Source organism: Saimiri boliviensis, chromosome 9 (assembly GCF_048565385.1).
Source record: "Saimiri boliviensis isolate mSaiBol1 chromosome 9, mSaiBol1.pri, whole genome shotgun sequence".
NCBI classification, from domain to species: Eukaryota; Metazoa; Chordata; class Mammalia; order Primates; family Cebidae; genus Saimiri; species Saimiri boliviensis.
Genome location: NC_133457.1, coordinates 92,197,014 through 92,219,547, shown reverse-complemented (window position 1 = coordinate 92,219,547; position 22,534 = coordinate 92,197,014). Strand labels below are relative to the sequence as shown.

General features: G+C 37.6%; 1 protein-coding gene across 2 annotated transcripts in view; it reads right to left on the bottom strand.

Moving 5' to 3' along the window:
* RNF24 (ring finger protein 24) overlaps positions 1-22,534 on the bottom strand; it is an 84,658-nt gene that overhangs the window by 36,486 nt on the left and 25,638 nt on the right. Inside the window, exon 2 of one of the 2 annotated variants that reach the window (XM_074406305.1) lies at positions 8,096-8,164. The exons of the other annotated variant lie outside the window; for it this stretch is intronic. Within the exon in view, the coding sequence (XP_074262406.1) occupies positions 8,096-8,151 (56 nt within the window). The 5' untranslated portion in view covers positions 8,152-8,164. The remainder of the gene's footprint in view (positions 1-8,095; positions 8,165-22,534) is intronic. 2 annotated transcript variants of the gene reach the window in all.

The window sequence follows — 22,534 nt, the reverse complement described above, 5'->3', positions numbered from 1 at the left end:
GTGCGTGTTTGGGGAAAGGGAATGACATTACATGAAAGCAGTAAATAACATTAAAGAAGCTTTGACAAAAATCATGTCTTTGGAGAGGATTCCACCAAACCAAGTGCCCCTTCCACAGGGCCATGCATAGACAAGCTTTCTGTCAGGTAGCCTGCCAACCTGGCCCCCAGACGCAGGAACTAGAAACCTTGTCTGGCCAAAGACAGCCATTAATACAGGCTAGACAGGAGTGAGGCCAGTGGTGTGGGAATGTTGCCTGGCAGGGTCTTCGCAATGGGTACAATTCTTGCAGTATTCTGAACAAAGACTCAGACACATAGAGCATGAGAGGCAGCTCTGTCACCAGACGGAAGAGACATCTGCCTCAGTACTGCAGGGGGTTGGATGTTGAGACTTTTATGAGTTCTTGCTACCTGGCAGGGCCTTTTTTTTTTTTTTTTTTTGAGGCGGAGTTTCACAGGCTGGAGTGCAATGGCACGATCTTGGCTCACCGCAACCTCCGCCTCCTGGGTTCAGGCAATTTTCCTGCCTCAGCCTCTTGAGTAGCTGGGATTACAAGCATGTGCCACCATGCCCAGCTAATTTTTTTTGTATTTTTTTAGTAGAGACAGGGTTTCACCATGTTGACCAGGATGGTCTGGATCTCTTGACCTTGTATCCACCCGCCTCAGCCTCCCAAAGTGCTGGGATTACAGGCTTGAGCCACCGCGCCCGGCCAGGGCCTTTTAATAAACCTAAATTACCAGAGGGACCAAGGCTGGTAGACGATATGTTGATGCAGAACATATTTTAGGATTTTCTCCCTATGTTGGCCCAACAATTTAAGAAGATGGTAGATTATTCCAAGATGTTAATCTTGATCTAGTGATATATTAGTTTTTACAAAATTTTCATCATAATGTATTTTCAGCATGAGTATTAATCTTTTTGTTTTTTTGAGATGGAGTCTCACTGTGTTGCCCAGGCTGAAGTGCAGTGGCACAATCTTGGCTCGCTGTAACCTCCGCCTCCCAGGTTCAAGTGATTCTCCTGCCTCAGCCTCCTGAGTAGCTGGGATTACAGGTGTGTGCCACCACACCTGCCTAATTTTTGTATTTTTAGTAGAGACGGGTTTCACCATATTGGTCAGGCTAGTCTCATCTTAGCAATATGCATTCTTTGCTATTGAAATCTTACAGATACAAGTTATTTAGTAATTGTTCCCTGTGGGAGTTAAGAGGAAAAACAGAACACACAGTACAGTGTTGTATCTTAGTTGGCATTTCCAACTTCATTCATGTGAAAACCCTTTTTCCCCTTATGTAATACACAGTTCTTGAAATCTCTAGTCTCAGCCTAAATTTCAAAGCACCTAGTCAATTTATTAAAACCAAAGCAAAACAAACGAAAAGATAAGAATATTTGAGAACTTTATCAGCAATCTCAGAACAAAGAAGTTCCAAGACAGATTACTTGAGATTTGGATGCCTATAGGAACTGAATTTAACACAATACACCACAGCAGTAGCTTGGTTTGAGGCTGCAGTAGCATTCCTCAAAGCATGTTTGGTAGCCACATTCTTCTTAGATCAGTTCCTGTTCCCTGGACAATACCATACCATCTTCCCAAGAGTGAGTATTCTAGTTTTGCTTCAGAAATGCTCCGAAGCTGGGCGCAGTGGCACACACTTGTAATCTCAAGCACTTTGGGAGGCTGAGGCAGGTAGATCACGAGGTCAGAAATTCGAGACCAGCCTGGACAAAATGGTGAAACTCCGTCTCTACTAAAAATACAAAAATTAGCTGGGTGTGATGACGAGCATCTATAATCCCAGCTTCTCGGGAGGCTGAGGCAGGAGAACCACTTGAACCTGGGAGGCAGAGGTTGCAGTGAGCTGAGATCCTGCACCACTGCACTCTAGCCTAGGTGACAGAGCAAGACTCCATCTCAAAAAAAAAAAAAAAAAAAAATAGCTGGGCATTGTGGCATGTGCCTGTAGTACTAGTTACTCTGGAGGCTAAGATGGGAGGATCACTTGAGCCCAGGAATTCAAGGTTACAGTAAGCTATGATACTGCCACTGTGCTCCAGCCTGGGTTACAGAACAAGACTACCTCTCTATTAAAAAAAAAAAAGAAGAAAGCTTTTGACACATTAGAAGGAACTAACTTCTTTGTTCTTTATTATCTTTATGGACACATGAAACACCTTCTGCAAAATCTCTTTTTGAGTGGGTAGATGAGAGAAAAAAATAATAATTTTTAAAACATGTCACCGATCAGTAGAAAGACCTAAGCTTTCTGATCAAATGGATATGCTGGGTCCTAGAGAGAATTACTTTAAAATTAAGACCTATATTTAGATAGATCCTAAGTAAAATTTCTGAATTCTAGGATAGAAAAACTATGACAAGTTTCAAAAAAAAAAGTTGTTATAATGGAAAGCATATAGATTTGAAATTTACCTTAGGCCATGAGTATTACAGTGGGCTTGTGGAGTCTGACAGCCAGGGGTTTAACCATGCATTTGCCAGTAATTTAGGGCTTGTTACTTTTCTATGTCTCAGTTTCCTCATCTGATAAGGCACAATAGTAGTAGTAACTATTTCATAAAGTTTTAAAGGAATGAAATGACTCAATAGATGAAAAACACTTAGAACACACATGTTGTGTACTTGAGAAATGTTAGTTTTCATTATTAACTAAAATACAACAATAAAAGATAGAAGAATCACTGTCTGTATCTCCATTAAAAGACAGTCAGGTAGAATTCTGACTCCAGAAAGACGGCATAGACATACATTTCCCTATTCATCCAGCTAAATATAACTAAAAAACATGAACATTAAGTTGGACAGAAGGTAGCACACTAACTAGGGACCTGGGGACCCAAGGAATAGCTTGGTAACAAGTTCTTTGGGCTTTGTTTTTGTCTCCTATATCCCAGACATAGAGCTGTCAAAGTTGGCAAACCAGAAATGCCAATGGGTGAAGACCAAAAAAAAAAAAAAAAAGCCCCAATGAACCAGTTCTCTCTAGCCAAAGAATCAAAAAAGGAGTAGTCTAACAAGACTGAAAACTTTTAAACAAGAATTGCCCTACTTCAGCTAAACAATCCAGAAAAAACTATGGCCACATCCCTAAAGACATGCTAGCAAAGGCTGAAGGCAGAGCCTAGATTTTCACTCATGCCAGGATGCAACAAGATCCCCCCAGCCATCTTGCTGGGATAGTGTTAGAAAAGGCCAAGTAGGAAGCTGGCATTTTTTTGTTTTTGTTTTTTTTTGAGACAGAGTCTTGCTCTGTCGCCAGGCTGGAATACAGTGGCGCAATCTTGGCTCAGGGCAACCTCCACCTCCTGGGTTCAAGCAATTCTCCTGCCTCAGCCTCCTGAGTAGCTGGGACTACAGGCATGTGCCACCACGCCCAGCTAATTTTTGAATTTTTAGTAGAGACGGGGTTTCACCATGTTGGCCAGCTGGAATTTTTACCCAACATGGTGACAATGAGGCTCTACCTCAGTGATATCAATAGAGACTACATGTAGACCCTGACTTCTACCCCTATCCAGCAGTAACAAAGTGACTATACTTTTCCTCACTAGGATGATGACAGAGATCTAGTGCAGAATCAGGATTTTACCCAGTGGCAACAAGCACTCCTATCTGCCTCAGCCAAAGAGGTATCAGTGAAAGCCTAGTTGAGAGCTGAAATTCCCATTCCTGCCGTGTCCCTGCCCCGTTGTGTCAAACAGAGGCTGAGTAGGGAGCCTGGACTTCTACCTTTACCTGGCATTAGTGAGGTAGCATTACAACCCACCATTTTGCTGTCAGAGTGGTGTCAGAGGAAGCCAGTTAACGCAGAAGGTTTAAATAAATTCCAGAGTCTCATAACATAATACACAAAATGTCCAGGTTTCAATTAAAAATTACTCATCAAGCGGCCGAACGCGGTGGCTCACGCCTGTAATCCCAGCACTTTGGGAGGCCGAGGAGGGTGGATCACGAGGTCAAGAGATCGAGACCATCTTGGCCAAAAATGGTGAAACCCCGTCTCTACTAAAAATACAAAAAAAATTAGCCGGACGTGGTGGCACATGCCTGTAATCCCAGCTACTTGGGGGGCTGAGACAGGAGAATCGCTTGAACCCAGGAGGCAGAGGTTGCGGTGAGCCGAGAATGCGCCATTGCACTCCAACCTGGGAAACAAGAGTGAAACTCCGTCTCAAAAAAAAAAAAAAAAAAAAAAAATTACTCATCAAGACTAGAAAGATCACAAATCAAAATGAGAAATGGCAATTAACAAATGCTAACACCAATGACAAAAATGTTAAAATTATCTGACAAAGATTTTAAAACAGCCATTATCAAAATGTTTAAGCATTTATGAACATACTTGAAACAAGTGAAAACACTGAAAAATCTCAGCAAAGAAACAGAAGATATAATGAGGAACAAAATGGAAATTATAGAACTGAAAAACACAGTAATTGAAATTGAATTTTTTAATTGAAATTAAAAAAAAAAAAAAAACTAAGTGAATGGGCTCAACAGCAGAATGGAAAAGAAAGGGGAAAGCATAAGTAAACTAGGGCCAGGCATGGTGGCTCATGCCTGTAATCCCAGCACTTTGGGAGACTGAGGTGGGCAGATCACTTGAGGTCGGGAGTTCAAGACCAGCCTGGCAAACATGGCAAAACACTGTCTCTACTAAAAATATAAATATTAGTCAGGCATGGTGGTGGGTACCTATAATCTCAGCTACTTGGGAATGTACAAATTCAAGAAGCTGAACAAACTCCAAAGAGAATAAACCCAAAGAAATCTACAAGACACATCATAGTCAAATTTCTGAAAACTAACAACAATAAATTTTTTTTTTTTTTGCAGAAGTAATTGAGTTAAAACAACAACAAAAATCTTGAAAGCAACTAGGGAGATACCATTGGGGGAAATAATATGAAAGGCAAAGATTTCTCATCAGAAGCAATGGAGGCCAAAAGGAAGGAACACATTTTTCAAGTGCTGAAAGAAAAGAGCCATCAACTAAAAATCCTACATTAAGCAAAAATATCCTTCAGGAATGAAATAGGAAATCAAGACAGCCTCACATGAAGGAAAATAAAGGGAATTTGTTGCTACCAGACCCACGCTTCAAGAGTAACTAAAGGAAGTTGTCTTAACAGAAAGGAAATGATAAGAAAAGGAACTCTGGAACATCAAGAAGGAAGAAATGACATGGTAAACAAATATAAGGGGAAATACAATAAACTTCCTCCTCTTGAGTTTTCTAAGTTACAGTCAATGATTGAAGAAAAACTATAATTGGCCAAGCTGGTTCTAAATGTATTCAGAGAAAATATTAGATGAGCATATTAAAATTAAGGAAGGATAAAGGGACATAAAAGGAGGTAAGATTTCTAGTCTGAACTGGTAAAATGATAATAGTGAACTGCATATATAATACAATACCTACAGCAATCAGTAAAAAAGCTACACAAAGACATACACTCAAAACACTACAAAAAAATCAAAATGGACTTCAAAAAATTATTCAAGTAACAAATAAAAAATAGAGAAAACAGGCAGAAAATAAAGTTTAAAATGGCAAGTTTAAGTTTAAATGGTTTAAATATGCCAATTAAAACACAGAGGTTGGTGGAATGAATTTTTAAAAATCACCCAATAATATGCTGTCTACATGAAACTCACTTTAAAAATGATACATGCACATTGAAAAGGATGGAAAAAGATATGTAATGCAAGCATTAATCAAAAGAGAGCAGGAGTGGCTATACTAACATTAAAGCAGACTTCAGAGCAAATAAAATTACCAGAGAAGAAACATTATGTAATGATAAAATGGTCAATTCACTAAAAGTACATGGCAGTCTTAAATGTGCACACACAAAACAACAGAGCTGTAAAACATGTGAAGCAAAAACTGAACTGAAAGGAGATATAAACAAATCTAATTATACTCAAAGACTTCAAAACCTTCTCTCAACAACTGATGAAACAACTAGATAGAAAATCAGCAAGGATAAAGAAAAATTCAACAACACAATTAGACAACAAAATCTAATCAAAATTTATAGAGCACTCCATCTAGCAATAGCAAAATACACATTCTTGCCAAGTGTCCATGGCACCTACACCAACACAGACCATACATATCCCTGGTCATAAAACAAATCTCAAGCAAACTTTCAAAAATCGAAGTCTAACAGAGTATGTTACTGCACATAGTTGAATCAAACTAGACATTTCTAACAGAAAGGTAGCAAGAAACTATCTAAACACTTAGAAAATAATTAACACACTTCAAATATCTGTAAGTCAAAAAGAGATCTTTAAAAAATTTAAAAATACATTGAAATGATTTAAAATGAAAGTACCGGGTGAGGTGGCTCACGCCTGTAATCCCGGCACTTTGGGAGGCTGAGGTGGACAGATCATGAGGTCAGGAGTTCCAAGAGCAGACTGGTCAACACGGTGAAATCCTGTCTCTACTAAAAATACAAAAAAATTAGCTGGGTGTACTCCTGTAGTGCCTGTAGTCCCAGCTACTAAGGAGACTGTGGCACGAGGATTGCTTGAACCCAGGCAGTAGAGACTGCAGTGAGCCAAGATTTCACCACTGCACTCCAGTCTGGGCAACAGAGCAAGACTCCGTCTCAGTTAAAAAAAAAAAAAAAAAAAAAAAGGCTGGGTGCAGTGGCTCAATCACTTTGGGAAGCTGAGGTGGGTGGATCACCTGAGGTCAGGAGTTTGAGACCTGTCTAGCCAATATGGTGAAACCCCGTCTCTACTAAAAATGCAAAAATTAGCTGGGTGTGATAGCAGGTGCCTATGATCTCAGCTACTCAGAAGGCCAAGGCAGGAGAATTGATTGAACCCAGAAGGCAAAGGTTGCAATGAGCTGAGATTGCACCATTGCACTCCACCTGGGTGACAAGGGTGAAACTTCATCTCAAAAACGGAAAGAAAAGAAACAAGAAAGAAAGAAAATGAAAATACAACATATCAAAATTTGAGAGACATAGGTAAAGCAGTGTTGAGTGGGCAATTCATAGCACTAAAGGCACACATAAAAAAATAAGAAGTCTCAAATCAATAATCTAAACTCCTACATCAAGAACCTAGAAAAAGGGCAAGTTGGTCAAGAAAAAAGAAATAATAAACAGAAATCAATTAAATTGAGAACAGGAAAACAATAGAGAAAAATCAGTGAAACAAAAAGTTGAATCTCTTCTTTGATCAATAACACTGACAAATTTCTAGGAAGAATGACAAAAAAAAAAAAAAAAAAGAGAAGACACAAATAACCAATATCAACAATTAAACAGGAAAGACCACTACAGACACTGCAGACATCAAAAGGATAATAAGAGTATACATACATATACAGACATGAATTTAGTAACATAAATAAAACAGACCAATTTCTCAAAAAACACAAACTACAAAAACTTGCCCAATATAAAATAATGTGAACAGTTCTATAATTATCAAACAAATTGAATTAGTCATTTAAATATTCACAAAAATGAATGTTTCAGACCTCGAAGCTTTTACCAGAGAATTCTACCAAAAGTTTAAATAACAATGAGCACAAATCCTTGACAATCTTTTGCAGAGAATGGGAGGGAACATTTCTCAAGGCATTTTTTTGAAGCCAGTATGACCTTGATAGCAAACTCAGATAAAGACTGTCTGGCAAATACAGACACAAAAATTTTTAATAAAATATTGGCAAGTAAAATTTGGCAATCTGTAAATAGAATTTTATAACACCATGACCAAGTAAGATTTATTCAAGTGATGCAGGGCTGGCTTAATATTAAAAAAAAAAAAAAAATCAATGTAACCTACCCATATTAAATGGCTAAAGAAATCACATGATCATATTAACTGATTTAAAAAAAACACATTTCATAAACATAAGCACCCATTTATGATAAAAAAGAAAAACTCCCAGAAATAGAAATGGAAGAGAACTTCTTCGACATGTTAAAAAGCATCTACAAAAATCAAACCAGCAAAAACCAACCAAACAATAACAACAAAAACTATACAGCTAACATTATTCTTAATTGTGAAAGACTGAATACTTACCCCCCTAAGACCGGGAACAAGGCAGGATATCTGCTCTCACCACTCTTATTCAACATAGTGCTGGAAGTTCTAGCCAGTGCAATAAGGTAGAAAAGGGAATAAAAGGCATACACATCAGAAAGGAAGATTTAAACTGAGCCTATTTGCCAACATCAACATCTACAACAACAAAATCCCAAAGAATCTTCAAACAAATTTCTAGAATGAATAAGTGAGTTCAACAAGGTTGCAGGATATCAGATACACGTATATAAATCAACTGTATTTTTATAAATTAGCAATGAACATAGGAACACTGAAATTATAACTACAATGACATTTACAATTGAAAAAAAAAAAAGAAAAGAAAAAGAAATACAGGCTGGGTGCTGTGGTTCACATCTGTAATCCCAACACTTTGGGAGGCTGAGGGCAGGTGGATCACCTGAGGTCAGGAGTTCAAGATCAACCTGGCCAACATGGTGAAACCCCCGTCTCTACTAAAAATACCAAAAAATTAGACTCGTGTGGTGGCAGGAACCTGTAATCTCAGCTACTAGGGAGGCTGAGGCAGGAGAATTGCTTGAACCCAGGAGGCGGAGGTTGCAGTGAACCAAGATCATCCCATTGCACTCCAGCTTGGGCAACAAGAGCAAGACTCTGTCTCAAAAAAAAAAAAAAAAAAAAAAAAAAGAAAAAGAAAAAAGAAAGAAAAAAGAAAAAGAAATACAAAGAATTAAATTTAATAAGACAATAGATATGTACAGGACTTGCATGCTAAAAATGACAAAATGCTGATTAAAGGAATCAGGTTAAGATCCAAATAAATGTAGAGACATACATACTGTGTTCATGGATTTGAAAACTCAACATAGTAAAGATATTCTCTCCAAATTGATAAATAGGTTTAACATATTCCTATCAAAATTCCAGCAAATTTAGGTAGAAAGACAATTTTGAAAAAAGAAGACTAAATGGAGAGCAATCAGTCTATTCAATGTAAGCACTCATCATAGCCTAATCAAGACATAGATTGGTTTTGGCAAAAGAACAGACGTACAGGTCAATGCAACAAAATGAAGAAGCCAGAAACAGATCTACACAAATACACACAAATGATTTTTGAGAAATGTGCAGTCCTTTCTCAGTGGAGAGAGTACAGCCTTTTCAATAATTAGTGCTAGAACAATGGTACAACCCTAGGCAAAAAATTGAATCTTGATCTTATACTCACAAAAAACACTCAAAATGGATCATAAACTTAAGCATAAAATGCAAAACAATGATACAGTTACAAAAAACACAAAAGAAGATATTTGGGATCTAGGATTAGGCAAAGACTTGACACCAAAAGCAAGGCGCATAAAAGGAAAATTTGATACCCTGGAGTTCACTGCAATGAAAAATTTTTTTTGCCTTGAAAGACCCTGTCAAGAGAATGAAGAAAGAAGCTAAACACTAGGCAAAAAAAAAAAAAAAAAAAAAAAATTGCAAACCATATGCCTGACGAAGGGCTAATAACCTAAACACAAAAGTCAACAATAAAAGAAACAACCAATTATGGGTTGAATTGTGTTCTCAAAAGGATATGGTGACATAACTCCCAATACCTCTGAATGTGATTTTATTTGAAAACAGAGTTGTTGAAAATATAATTAATTAAGATGTAATTAAGAAGTTAAAGTTATACTAGAGTAATCCAGTATGACTAGTATCTTTATAAGGGGAAAAGAGACACAGAGAGATTCAGGAGGAGAGAATGCTGTGTGATGTCAGAAGCAGAGACTGAAGGACTGCTGGCTGTTATCAGAAGCTTGAAGAGAAGCATGAACAAATCCTTTCTCAGAGCCCTCAGAGGGAACAACCTTGCCAATGTTTTTTTTATTACAAGATTTTTTTTTTTTTTTCTAAATCAGCCTCCCTAGTAGCTGGGACTACAGGAGTGCACCACCATGCTCTGCTAATTTTTTTTATTTTTAGTAGAGATGGGGTTTCACTATGTTGCCCAGGCTGGTCTCAGACTCCTGACCTCAAGTGATCTGCCTACTACCTTAGTCTCCCAAACTGCTGGGATTACAGGCGTGAACCACCATGCCCAGGCTTTTTTTTTTTTTTTTTTTTTTTTTTTTTTTTTTTTTGAGAGAGTCTTGCTCTATCACCTAGGCTGGGGTGCAACCTCTGCCTCCTGAGTAGCTGGGATTACAGGCATGTGCCACCACACCTGGCTAATTTTTGTATTTTTAGTAGAGACGGGGTTTCACCATGTCGGTCAGGCTGGTCGTGAACTCCTGGACTCAAGTGATCCGCCCACCTTGGCTTTCCAAAGTATTGGGATTATAGGTGTGAGCCACTGTGCCCAGCCACCAACATCTTGATTTCAGACTTCTATACCCCAGAATTGTGAGACAATAGATTTTCTGTTGTTTTAAGCCACCCAGTTTATAGCATTTATGTTAAGGCAGCCCTAGGAAACAATTCAAGTAGAAAACAGGCAAAAGAGACATTTCACCAAAGGGAATATACAGATGGTAAATAAGTACATGAAAGTATGTTCAAAATCATTAGCCATTAGGGGAACAGAAATTAAAGCCACAATGAGAAATTACTAAAATATACCTATCAGAATGGCTAAAATAAAAAATTGTAACAACATCAAATGCTGGCAAGAATGCAGAGAAACTAGAGCATTTTATCTTGTTGATGGGAAAATAATATGGTATAGCTACTCTGGAAAATAGTTTGTCAGTTTCTTGTAAAATTAAACCTGCAGCTGCCATACAACTCAGCAATTACACTCCTGGGCATTTATTCCAGGGAAATGAAAACTTATGTTCACATACAAACATCAACAAAAAGGTTCATAGCAACTTTACCTGTAATGCTCTAAAATTAGAAACAACCCAAATATCATTCAATGGGTCAATGATTAAACAAACTGTGGAGTATACACATCATCAAATACCACTCAGCAATAAAAAGAAACAAACTATTGATAGATGTAATAATCAGGATCACTTTCAAGACACTTATGGTGAATGAAAAAAGCCAATCCCAAAAGGTTATATACTGTATAAGTACACTTATCTTGATGTACTCTAAGAAATCCCTGATGTGACAGAAACCTTCTTTATCTTGACTGTATCAAAATTAATATCCTGGTTATATTACAGTTTTACAAAACGTTATCATTATGGGAAATTGTGAAAAGAGTACATAGGATCTTTCTGTTCTGTTTCTTACAGCTGCATGTGAGTCAACCTCAAAATAAAAATTTTAATCAAACAATATACAATGGTGCAACAGCTATACAGTTCTGATGGAAAAGAACTGTGATGCTAGAACTGTATATCCAGCCAAACTATCTTTCATTTGTAAGGAAAAAAAAAAGAAAGAAGGAAAAATACATTTTCAGACATACAAGTACACTTCTTTCTCTATATATAGGTATGCAATCCTTCCACTGGTTAAAACCCCACACAGTAATCTAGATTAAGGTTTCAGATTATTACAGCAAAGCATGGAAGACGGAATGGGGAGAAGAAAGTTAAGTTGTACTAATAGTTTCATTTTGAAAGGCTATACTACTTAATTGAAAAAGTTGTTAGAGAAGTGTATATGTATATTAAAATGTGTATAAATATGTATATTAAAATGTAGGAAGCCACAAACAGGATGTATAATTCTCATCACTACCAGAGAGGAAAAAGCAGCAAAGAAACCTGGATAATTTCAGCAAAATACAGAAAGGTAAAAAGGGGATGAGGGGGAGTCATAAGAAAGCAAATGATAGAAATATAAAATAAAATGGTAGGAACAAAATGAAAAATAAATTATAAGAAAAATAAATGGTTTAAATCCTCCCATTTAAAAAAGGCTCTAGCTCCCATGTTCTGGCACACACACAAAAAAAACCCCAGAAGGACTCTACGATGAACAGAAGCTAGTTAATGGGTACGAAAATACAGTTAGATAAAAAAAAAAAAAAAAAAAGTTCTAGTATTTTATAGTGCAGTAGGGAAATTGTAGTTAATACTTTGCTGTATTCCAAACAATGAAGAAACTAATGAACAGAGAAAACTAAATTTTTTTTTTGAGATGGAATCTCACTTTGTAACCCAGGCTGGAGTACAGTGGCACGATCTCAGCTATCTGCAACTTCTGCCTCCCAGGTTCTATCAATTCTTCTGCCTCAGCCTCTTGAGTAGCAGGGATTATAGGTGTGTGCCACCACACCAGGCTAATTTTTATATTTTTAGTAGTAGAGACAGGGTTTCGCTGTGTTGGCCCGGTCGATCTCGAACTCCTGACCTCAAATGATCCGCCTACCTCAGAGCGAATTACAGGCATGAGCCACTGTGTCCTGACAAGAAAACTAAATTTTAAAAATTAAAAAAATTAATGCATATTTTGAAATAGCTTGAAGAATTTGCAATGTTCCCAACACAGAGAAAAGGAAAATATTTGAGCTGACAGATTTCTCAATTACCATGATTGAATTATTATACATTGTATACATGTGTAAAAATATCATATGTACCCCAAAATATGTACAGCTATGCTTTAATCAATAAAGACTCTAAAATTATATAAATATTCAGCTATATTACAAGAACACACTTTAAATGATTCTAAGATATTTTTAAATTGGGGATGCAATAAGAAAATAAACAAAAATATAGCAGGCAAATATATCAGAAAGAAAGGAGGAATGCTAATTACTTTTTTAAAAGTAGAAATGAAAGCAAAAAAGTTATACGAACATGTTTTATAGCAACAGAAATATTAATCTCCAAATGAGAAGTAACAAAAAAAGAGGACATAAACAATACCATTAATAAATAATATATATATTGGCTGAGTGTGGTGGCTCATACCTATAATTCCAGCAGTTTGGGAGGCTGAGGTAGGTAGATTACCTGAGATCAGGAGTTCAAGACCAGTCTGGCCAACACGGTGAAACCCCATCTCTACTAAAAATACAAACATTAGCTGAGTGTGGTGATGCCCACCTGTAGTCTCAGCTATGGCGGGAGGCTGAGGCAGAAGAAAAACCTGAACTCAGAAGGCGGAGGCTGCTGTGAGCCGAGATTGCGCCACTGCACTCCAGCCTAAGCAAAAGAGTGAGACTCCGTCTAAAAAAACCCAAAACAAATTATATATATATAGCGTATATCTATGTATCTATAGAATGGATATATTTGTGTGTATGTGTATATATATGTGTGTATGTGTATATATATATAACTTTGTATCTTAAAGAAAATACCGGCCGGACGTGGTGGCTCACACCTGTAATCCCAGCACTTTGGGAGGCCAAGGTGGGTGGATCACAAGGTCAAGAGATCGAGACCATCCTGGTCAACATGGTGAAACCCTGTCTCTACTAAAAATACAAAAAATTAGCTGGGCATGGTGGTGCGTGCCTGTAAACCCAGCTACTCAGGAGGCTGAGGCAGGAGAATTTTCTGAACCCAGGAGGCGGAGGTTGCAGTGAGCCGAGACCGCGCTATTGCACTCCAGCCTGGGTAACAAGAGTGAAACTCTCAAAAAAAAAAAAAAAAAGAAACAAAATACCTTTTCATATGAATCTGGAAACATCTACATTTAGATAAACTAATTATTATGCCATAGGAGCATTCCAAAGAACAGAACTCTTAGAGGCCACAATATGTGACTACAATGTATAAAATTAATTCAACAATGAAAAGATAAAGAAAAATACTTATAAATTTAAAAAATAATCTTTAAAATGACTTCAGGCTGGGTGTGGTGGCTCATGCCTGCAATATCAGCTCATCACTTTGAGAGGCCAAGGCAGGCAGATCACCTGAGGTCAGGAGTTCGAGACCAGCCTGGCCTACAAGGTGACACCCCATCTCTACTAAAAATACAAAAATTAGCCAGGCGTGGTGGCAGGTGCCAGTAATCCCAGGTACTCAGGAAGCTGAGGCAGGAGAATTCCTTGAACCTGGGAAGTGGAGGTTGCACCGCTGCACTCCAACCTGGGTGACAAGAGTGAAACTCCATCTCAAAAAATAAATAGATAAAATAAAATGACTTCTGTCTAGTAGGTAAAACAAATCATAGACCATTTAGAGGTTAATTACATTGTGGGAAAAGTCTCATACCGAGAAAAAAATCCATAACCTTCAATATGGGAAGAGGATTCTTACAGGCTACTGTGTAGGTATGTAAGTATAACTGATTGTATTATCAATCTAAAAAGAAAAATGAAAATAAATGAACACAAGAATTCTATTCTGAAAAGCAGAACAAATCAAACAAAATAAGCCAGAAGAAGAAATTAATAAAGTTCAAACAAAAATATATGAATTAAAACAAAAAAAATGAAAGGAACAGAAATCTACTAACCAAAACATGAAGAATGAGAAAGATAAAAAATATTCTTATGCAGAGATTTAAAAACATCTATGAGATAATTTGAGTATTAATTTTTAAATCTAGAATATATTTTACAGGAACATAAATAACCAAAACTGGCTCAAGAAGAAAACTTGAAAATATAGAAATGTCTTCATAAAAAAGGCTTCAGACCCTAAAGGCAATGGAATTAGAACTTAGTAAACTCACACAGATAATTAGTCTCCTATACAGTAGGCCCTGCTTATCGACAATCAGTATGTTCACAGACCGCCACTGGATGCCTGAAAACCTGGACAGTAGTGAGCCCTATATATAACATGTTTTTCTGAATTGATAACCAAGACCATAACGGTCAGATGGTGTACACAGCGTGCACACACTGGACAGGGGATGATTCATGTCCTGGGTGAGACGCAGTGAGCACAACAGCTTGAGATTTCATTACACTCTCAGAATGGCAAACAATCTAAAACTTACAAATTGTTTTTGGAATTTTCCCTTTAATATTTTCAGACTACAGTTGACCGTGAGTCAAACTGCAGAAAGTGAAACTGAAAGTAAGGGGGAACTACTATAAACTGATCCAGAGCACAGAAAAAAAATGATGGAAAGCATTCCAACTCATTTAAAGATGTAAGCATAATCCTCAAACTAAAACCACAACTTTACAGCAGAGTTCACAAACTCAAGGCCTCTGGGCCAAATCTGGCCTGAAAAAGTATTTTGTTTGGGATATACAAAGTTTTAAAAATTGAGATAATTGAGATTTGGGAGATTTAACATAAAATTAGAAATTTCCAGCTCTATACAGAAAAATGATTGGATCTAATAACCCTGGGCTCCATTCCTGCATGGCAAAAACAGCCTGGAACTGAGTGGCCTCTGCTCCCAGGCTGCCATGTTGTTGCACAATTTGTGTGTAAGGGGGTGGTGGAGGTGGGGGCATTGAATGCTTACAGGTTACAATGTAAGTGTGCCTGGCCCTATGTCAACAGAATCACCATTTGTCACCATTTCTACCATTCCTTATCACTTCCTAATTCTGTACCAAATGTAGGTTGCCACATGTGCTTAGGCTGCTATTTTCCTCAATGTAAATATTTCTACCTAGAAACTGATGGTTTCATGATTTTGCTCTCTACCAAGTATATTTGGCTGGTTCAATTTCTTGCCTGCCTTATATTGGCATTGAGCTTGTGCCCTGGCTTTACGATTTCTATCTTTGGTTTTCCCACATCAGATGACAGAAATATCCACTTATATTCTCTTTTATTTGCACAGTTTTGTGCCTTAAATTTAAATGTTTAATCCATCTTGAATTTATGGCATGGAAAAAAGACCTAAAATGGTTTTTCCAATTTAGTAATCTATTCCAACAACATTTATAACATTCTTTCTCCACTATCTTAAAGTTCTACTCTTCTCAAGAGTCAATTCTTTTTTTTTTTTTGAGATGGAGTCTTGCTCTGTCGTCAGGCTGCAGTGCACTGGTGTGATTTGAGCTCACTGCAACCTCTGCCTCCTAGGTCCAAGGGATTCTCCCACCTCAGCTTCCCGAGTAGCTGGGACTACAGGCATGTACCACGTGCCCAGCTAATTTTTTTTTTTTTTTTTTTTTTTTGAGATGGAGTTTTGGGCTCTTGTTGCCCAGGCTGGAGTTCAATGGCGAGATCTGGGCTCACTGCAACTTCTACCTCCTGGGTTCAAGTGATTCTCCTTGCCTCAGCCTTCCGAGTAGCTGAGATTACAGGCATGTGCCACTATGCCCAGATAATTTTGTATTTTTAGTAAAGGCAGGGTTTCTCCATCTTGGTATTTTTTTGTTTGTTTGTTTTTGTTTTTTGAGATGGAGTTTCACTCTTGTTGCCCAGGCTGGAGTGCAATGGGGTGATCTCGGCTCACCGCAACCTCCGCCTCCTGGGTTCAAGCAATTCTCTTGCCTCAGCCTCCCGAGGAGCTGGGACTACAGGCGCGTGCCACTATGCCCAGCTAATTTTGGTATTTTTAGTAGAGACAGGGTTTCACCATGTTGACCAAGATGGTCTCGATCTCTTGACCTCGTGATCTACCCACCTCGGCCTCCCAAAGTGTTGGGATTATAGTCCTGAGCTACCGCGCCAGGCCAAGGCTGGTTTTAAACTCCTGACCTCAGGTGATCTGCCTACCTCGGCCTCCCAAAGTGCTGGCATTACAGGTGTGGGCCACCATACCCAGCCATTTTCTCCATTTTCTCCATTTTTATGTAATGATGAAATCTATTTTTAATGTAAATTATTCTATCTTTATGAGACTTCATTTTGATGACAAAAAAATTTAATTTGATGTCTCATAGTCCCTTCTTTTTTTAAAAAATTCCTTTCACAGGTATAGATTTAATTCTTTTCTTTCTTCCCTTTCTTCCTTTCCTCCTTCTTTCCTTCCTTCCTCCCTCTCTCCTCGCTCTGTCGCTTGGATTGGGTGCAGTAGTGCAATCATACCTCACTGCAGCCTCGATCTCCTGAGCTCAAGGGATCCTCCTGCCTCAGCTTCCCGAGTGGCTGGGACGACAGGTGTATGTCACCATACCCAGCTATTTTTTGAATTTGGTGTTTCCATGAAAAGAATCCCATAATAGGGGATTTGATGAGCCACATCAACTGAGATTCTGGGATTCTCAGAATATTTAAAGAGCTCAGCCTCTTCTATAACTGTACTGGATTCTTGATGGGGACGAGTAGGACATAATTTAAAGAATATTCACGGCAGGCAGTAATTTACAGTAAACTAGACAGTATTCACACTTAAGAGGCTGGCTAAATATAAGAGAAAAATACAAGCAAGCATAGGTAGAGATTATGTAAATTAGGGAAATTAAACAAAAATTTTCCAGATGTACAGGTAACTAATCACATGTGTAAGCATCTTCAGCAGCAGCTGCAGCTTAAAATAAAAAAAAAAAAAATTTTTTTTTTTTTTGGTGTTTCAGGCTGGGCGTGGTGGTTCACGCCTATAATCTCAGTACTTTGGGAGGCTGAAGCAAGAGGACAGTTTAGGGCCAGGAGTTCAAGACCAGCCTGGGCAACATGGCAAGACCCCATCTCTACAAAAAAATTTAAAAATTAGCTAGGTGTGACAGTATGCACCTGTGGCCCCAGCTGCTTAGGAGGCTAAAGTTGCTTGAGCTCAGGAGGTCACAGCTGCAGTAAGCCGTGATCATGACACTGCACTCCAACCTGGGTGACAGAGAACGATCCTATCTCAAAATATAAAATAAAAAAAAAAAATGGTGTTTCCAGTGGTTGGAATAAACAGCACTTATCATTAATGTTAACCTACTTATTCAGTGGAATTAATATAGAGATGGATAATGAAAAGAAGCTCTTTTTTTTGTTTGTTTTTTTGAGACATGATCTTGTTCTGTGGCCCTGGCTGGAGTGCAGAGGTACAATCATGGCTCACTGCAGCCTTAACCTCCCAGGCTCAAGCAATCCTTCTGCCTTAGCCTCCCCAGTAGCTGCAACTATGAGCATGCACCATGAAGCCCAGCTAATTTTTTTTATTTTCATAGAGATGGGGTCTTGCTATTTTGCCCAGGTTGGTCTGGAATTCCTGAGCTCAAGGGATTCTTTTGCCTTGACCTCACAAAGTGCTGGGATTACAAGCGTGAGCCACCACACCAGGCCCATATGAAATTTTTTGAAAACTATTTTGGGTAATAGATATATGTTATTTGAAAATGGCTGTATCTTTTCTAATCTTTCAAGAAAACCAACCTGATCGTAAAGAAGAAATTAAAATGATTATTTGTAAGTGATAGTAAAATAAAAAAGAATCTCATCAAAAGAACCAAAAGGATACTAATAAACATATGCAATCTATATTAAGAAATATGAAAGACACCAAAGAAATGTGAATAACTAAAATAATATATCCTTTTCTTGGTTGAAAAGACTCTAAATATTATAAAGATGTCAATTTTCCTTAAATCTATCAATTTAATGCAGTTACAATAAAAAAAATACTGACAAGGTTTGTCTTTTCTGAGAGGACAAAAGTGGCTGGAGAGGCTAATTCTAGTTTAAAAGTAAAAATGAAAAATGAAAGCACAGCCAGAAATAGTCTAAAAAAGAAAAACCTGTGCTGCTGACACTTGAACTGACAGCTTAAGAGGACAGAATAGAGATACATATGACAGTTGCTATTAAATATTTTTAGCTTCCATCTTGTGCATTCATGTATGATGGTACTTCCTGGCTCTCTTGATATGTGTAGGGTCATATGACTAATACTTGTCAGCGAGCTCTGAAGGGAACTGATGTATATCTCTTTCAGGGTGAACATTTTATTGATGGTGTGAGACTCTCCAGGGCCCCTTTCCCTTAGCCAGGACAGCTGTTAATGTTCGAGATGGTGGCAACCCCATTAGTTTCTGAGTGAGAAGACATGGAGTAGAGCTCTCAGCCAACTCTTGATGAACATGTACCAAAAGGAAGGAAAATTCTTGTTATAAGCCACAAAGATTTTGAGATTGTTTGTTACCACAGCATAACCTAGCCTATGCTGGTGGATACAAGAAAGTTGAAGAATAGCCCAAATTAATATAGGAATCATAAAGCTGACATTTCCTATTAGTGAGAGAGAGAGATGGATTATTCACAAATGATGTTGGGACAATTAGGTAGCCAGCTGAGAGAAAAATTAAGATAGCCTTATTCTTTGCATTAAAATATATCTGAGCTGTACCAAAGATTTAAATATTAAAAATGAAATTATGAAAATATTAAAAGATATCAGAGAATTTTAAAATGTAATCACAAAATAGGGAAGGTCTTTCTAAGTATAACCCAGAAACACTCCCCCAAAAACATCCACAGAAACTTTCTGGTTGGGGGAACTTGGCAAAATTATACATGCACTTACCTATTGACCCAGCAATTCTACATTTAGGAATTTATCTTTTAGATGTACTTGCATGCATACTCAAAGACTCATTTGTATCAGGCTCTTCACACAGCCTTGTTTATAAAAGCAAAAGGCTGGAGGCAACCTAAATATGTAACTGGTTAAGTCATAGAATATCACCATAATCTAATGTTTTGTAGTTGTTAAAGAATGATACCAGGCCAGCCATGGTGGCTCACGCTTGTAATCCTAGCACTTTGGGAGGCCAAGGTGGGAGGATTGCTTGAGGTAAGGAGTTAGAGACCAGCCCGGGCCAACTATATATATATATATATATATATATATGTATATATATATATTTTTTTTTTTCTAATTAGCTAGGTATGGTGGCACATGCTTGTAGTCCTGGCTACCCAAGAGGCTGAGGCTAGAGGGTCATCTGCACCCCAGAGTTAGAGACTTACAGCAAGCAATGATCACACCACTGCATTCCAGCCAAGATGACAGAACAAGATCCTGTCTCTAAAAATTTAAAAAAAAAAAAAAAAAATGTAGATTTGGCACAGTTCCATGAAAACACTGCTAAGTAAAAAAACAAAAAACCACATGGCTGGGCGTGGTGGCTCACACCTGTAATCCCAGCACTTTGGGAGGCTGAGGTGGGTGGATCACCTGAGGCTGGGAGTTCAAGACCAGCCTGGCCAACATGGTGAAACCCTGTCTCTACTAAAAATACAAAAATTAGCCAGGCATGGTGGCAGGTACTTGTAATCCCAGCTACTCAAGAGGCTGAGGCAGGAGAATCGCTTGAACCTGGGAGGTGGAGGTTGCAGTGAGCCGAGATAGCACCACTGCACTCCAGCCTGGGCAATAGAGCGAGATTCCGTCTCAAACAAAACAAAACAAAACAAAACAAAACAAAACAAAACATACAGGGCAGTGCATGTGGCATACCACCACATACACTAACTTTGTAGAGACCTTTTTAGACACATACACTAACTTTGTATGTGTCTAACAGGTCTCTGGAAAAACACATTAAAAAGTGGTATCAGTGATTGGGCCTCTGAAAGGGCTAGGAAGAGAATTACTTTTCACTGAATACCTGTTTATAATGTCTTTAGTATTTTGTTGCTAGTATGTGTTAATGTTACTTATTAAAGAGAATAAAAAATTTCATTATAAATGGAATTGGAAGAAGCTATTTTAAAAGAAAATGTTTGGGAGGGTGCAGTGGCTCACACCTGTAATCCTAGCACTTTGGGAGGCTGAGGCAGGCAGATCACAAGGTCTGGATTTCGAGACCAACCTGACCACATAGTTAAACCCGTTTCTCTTAAAAATGCAAAAATTAGCCGGGCATCATGATGTGCGCCTGTAATCCCAGCTACTCAGGAGGCTGAAGTAGGAGAGTCACTCGAACCCGGCAGGTAGAGGTGGCAGTGATCCAAGATCGTGCCAGTGCACTTTAGCCTGGGTGACAAGCAAGACTCTGTCTCAAAAAAAAAAAAAAAAAAAAGAAAAAAGAAAAAAGAAAAAAGAAAAAAAAAAAAAAAAAGGAAAATGCTCCCAGTTGTTTGTAAAGATTCATAGAGATTTTAAAATTTTGATTCTTACTTAGATGATTTAGTTGAAAATCCTGGCTTTTTCTGGACAGATGTAATGAGGAAAAATTATCATGATTAGATACTTCACAAATATCCTGTAGCTATCTGTCTTAAATCAGCATTTGCTTAGATAAGGTAATCATTTAATGATCATTTTAATTCTTCCTTTATAATTATATATAAATTGTTTCTTCTTAGCTACCCTTGACTAGTATCTCTAGAATGACAGTAAAAGTAACATGAATAATTCACATTCTTGTCTTAATCTAATGAGATTGCAGTTTCATGAATAGAATATGTGTGGCTGTACACACACACACACACACACACACACACACACACGGAATTTCCATCTATACCTGCTAATATACTACTTTTTACTGAATTGGAAAATGTACTCCTTGAGGATAACAGAGATCTTACTCATTACTTTACCCACTCAATAACAGTAAACTTTTTAAAGTATTTCTCTTTATTCAAAGGTAAGCACTATTGATGAGCAGCTCTGATTTCACTGGGAAATCTTCAATTTCTTTGATCTCTTTTTGTTTTGGCATTAGATTGAAATTTTTGGAGAAAATCCTGACTGAGCTATGTGAGGCTGCTTTAGTAAAGCAAATAAATCAACAGACAGGAAGAATAATAATTAAGATCTGGTTGAAGTCACATTGCAGCACTTTATCAGGCAGAATCAGAGCATGAATCCACCTGAAATATGGACTTAGAATAAACTTTAGATCCCTTAGATATACAATAAAAAATATATAATTTCATCACAGGTACCTGGTAGCACTTTAGTATTTTTGTTGTTGTTGTTGTTGTTCTTTTGTACACTTTAGTATTCTGAATAAGCTCCTTGTTTTCAATTAGTTATACAATGATTTACTTTAGGAAACAAACTAAAAGGTTCTAAGTCTTATACAACTGGTAGACTGGACATTGTATCTCTCTAGGGTCTCCCCTGAAAATAGCTCCATGGATTCCATTGATGACTTTAGCTTTAAATTTCATAGAAACTGACCAATTTGGTATTTTCATATTTGAAATTCTCTTCCTAGTGTCATGATTTCCAAAGCAAGAAGTCTAGACACTGGCTTAAGTCAAAATAATATGCAAGTAAATCTTTGTATTAAATAGACTGCAGTGTTCAGCTTACTGCTTTGTTGCTTTGTCATAATGGTTTGGGTTCAAATGGATTGTTAACAATAAAAATGTTATAAGCACAATTATAAATATATCATCTATGGATTTTGACTACATCCAGTGTAGCAATACAATTAATCTAGGAAAAATTACCTAAAAAGAGCTAGCCTGGCGTATAATTCCTGAAACTGGAGAACCTTTTCTTTCCAAGTGATTAATTTGGATATTAATCAAAATGAACATTTTACATAGCACTTTACAGTGTGTGACTAGGATGCATATATTACTTAATCCTTATAATCACTGTGGGATAGATATTATGCTCCCCAGCATTCAGATGAAAAACTGAGACTCAGAAAAGTCAAATTGGCTGCCCAAACTGAAACCACTAGTGAATGGTAGAAGGGATTGAAACTCACATCTTTCTTTTTTTTTTTTTTGAGGC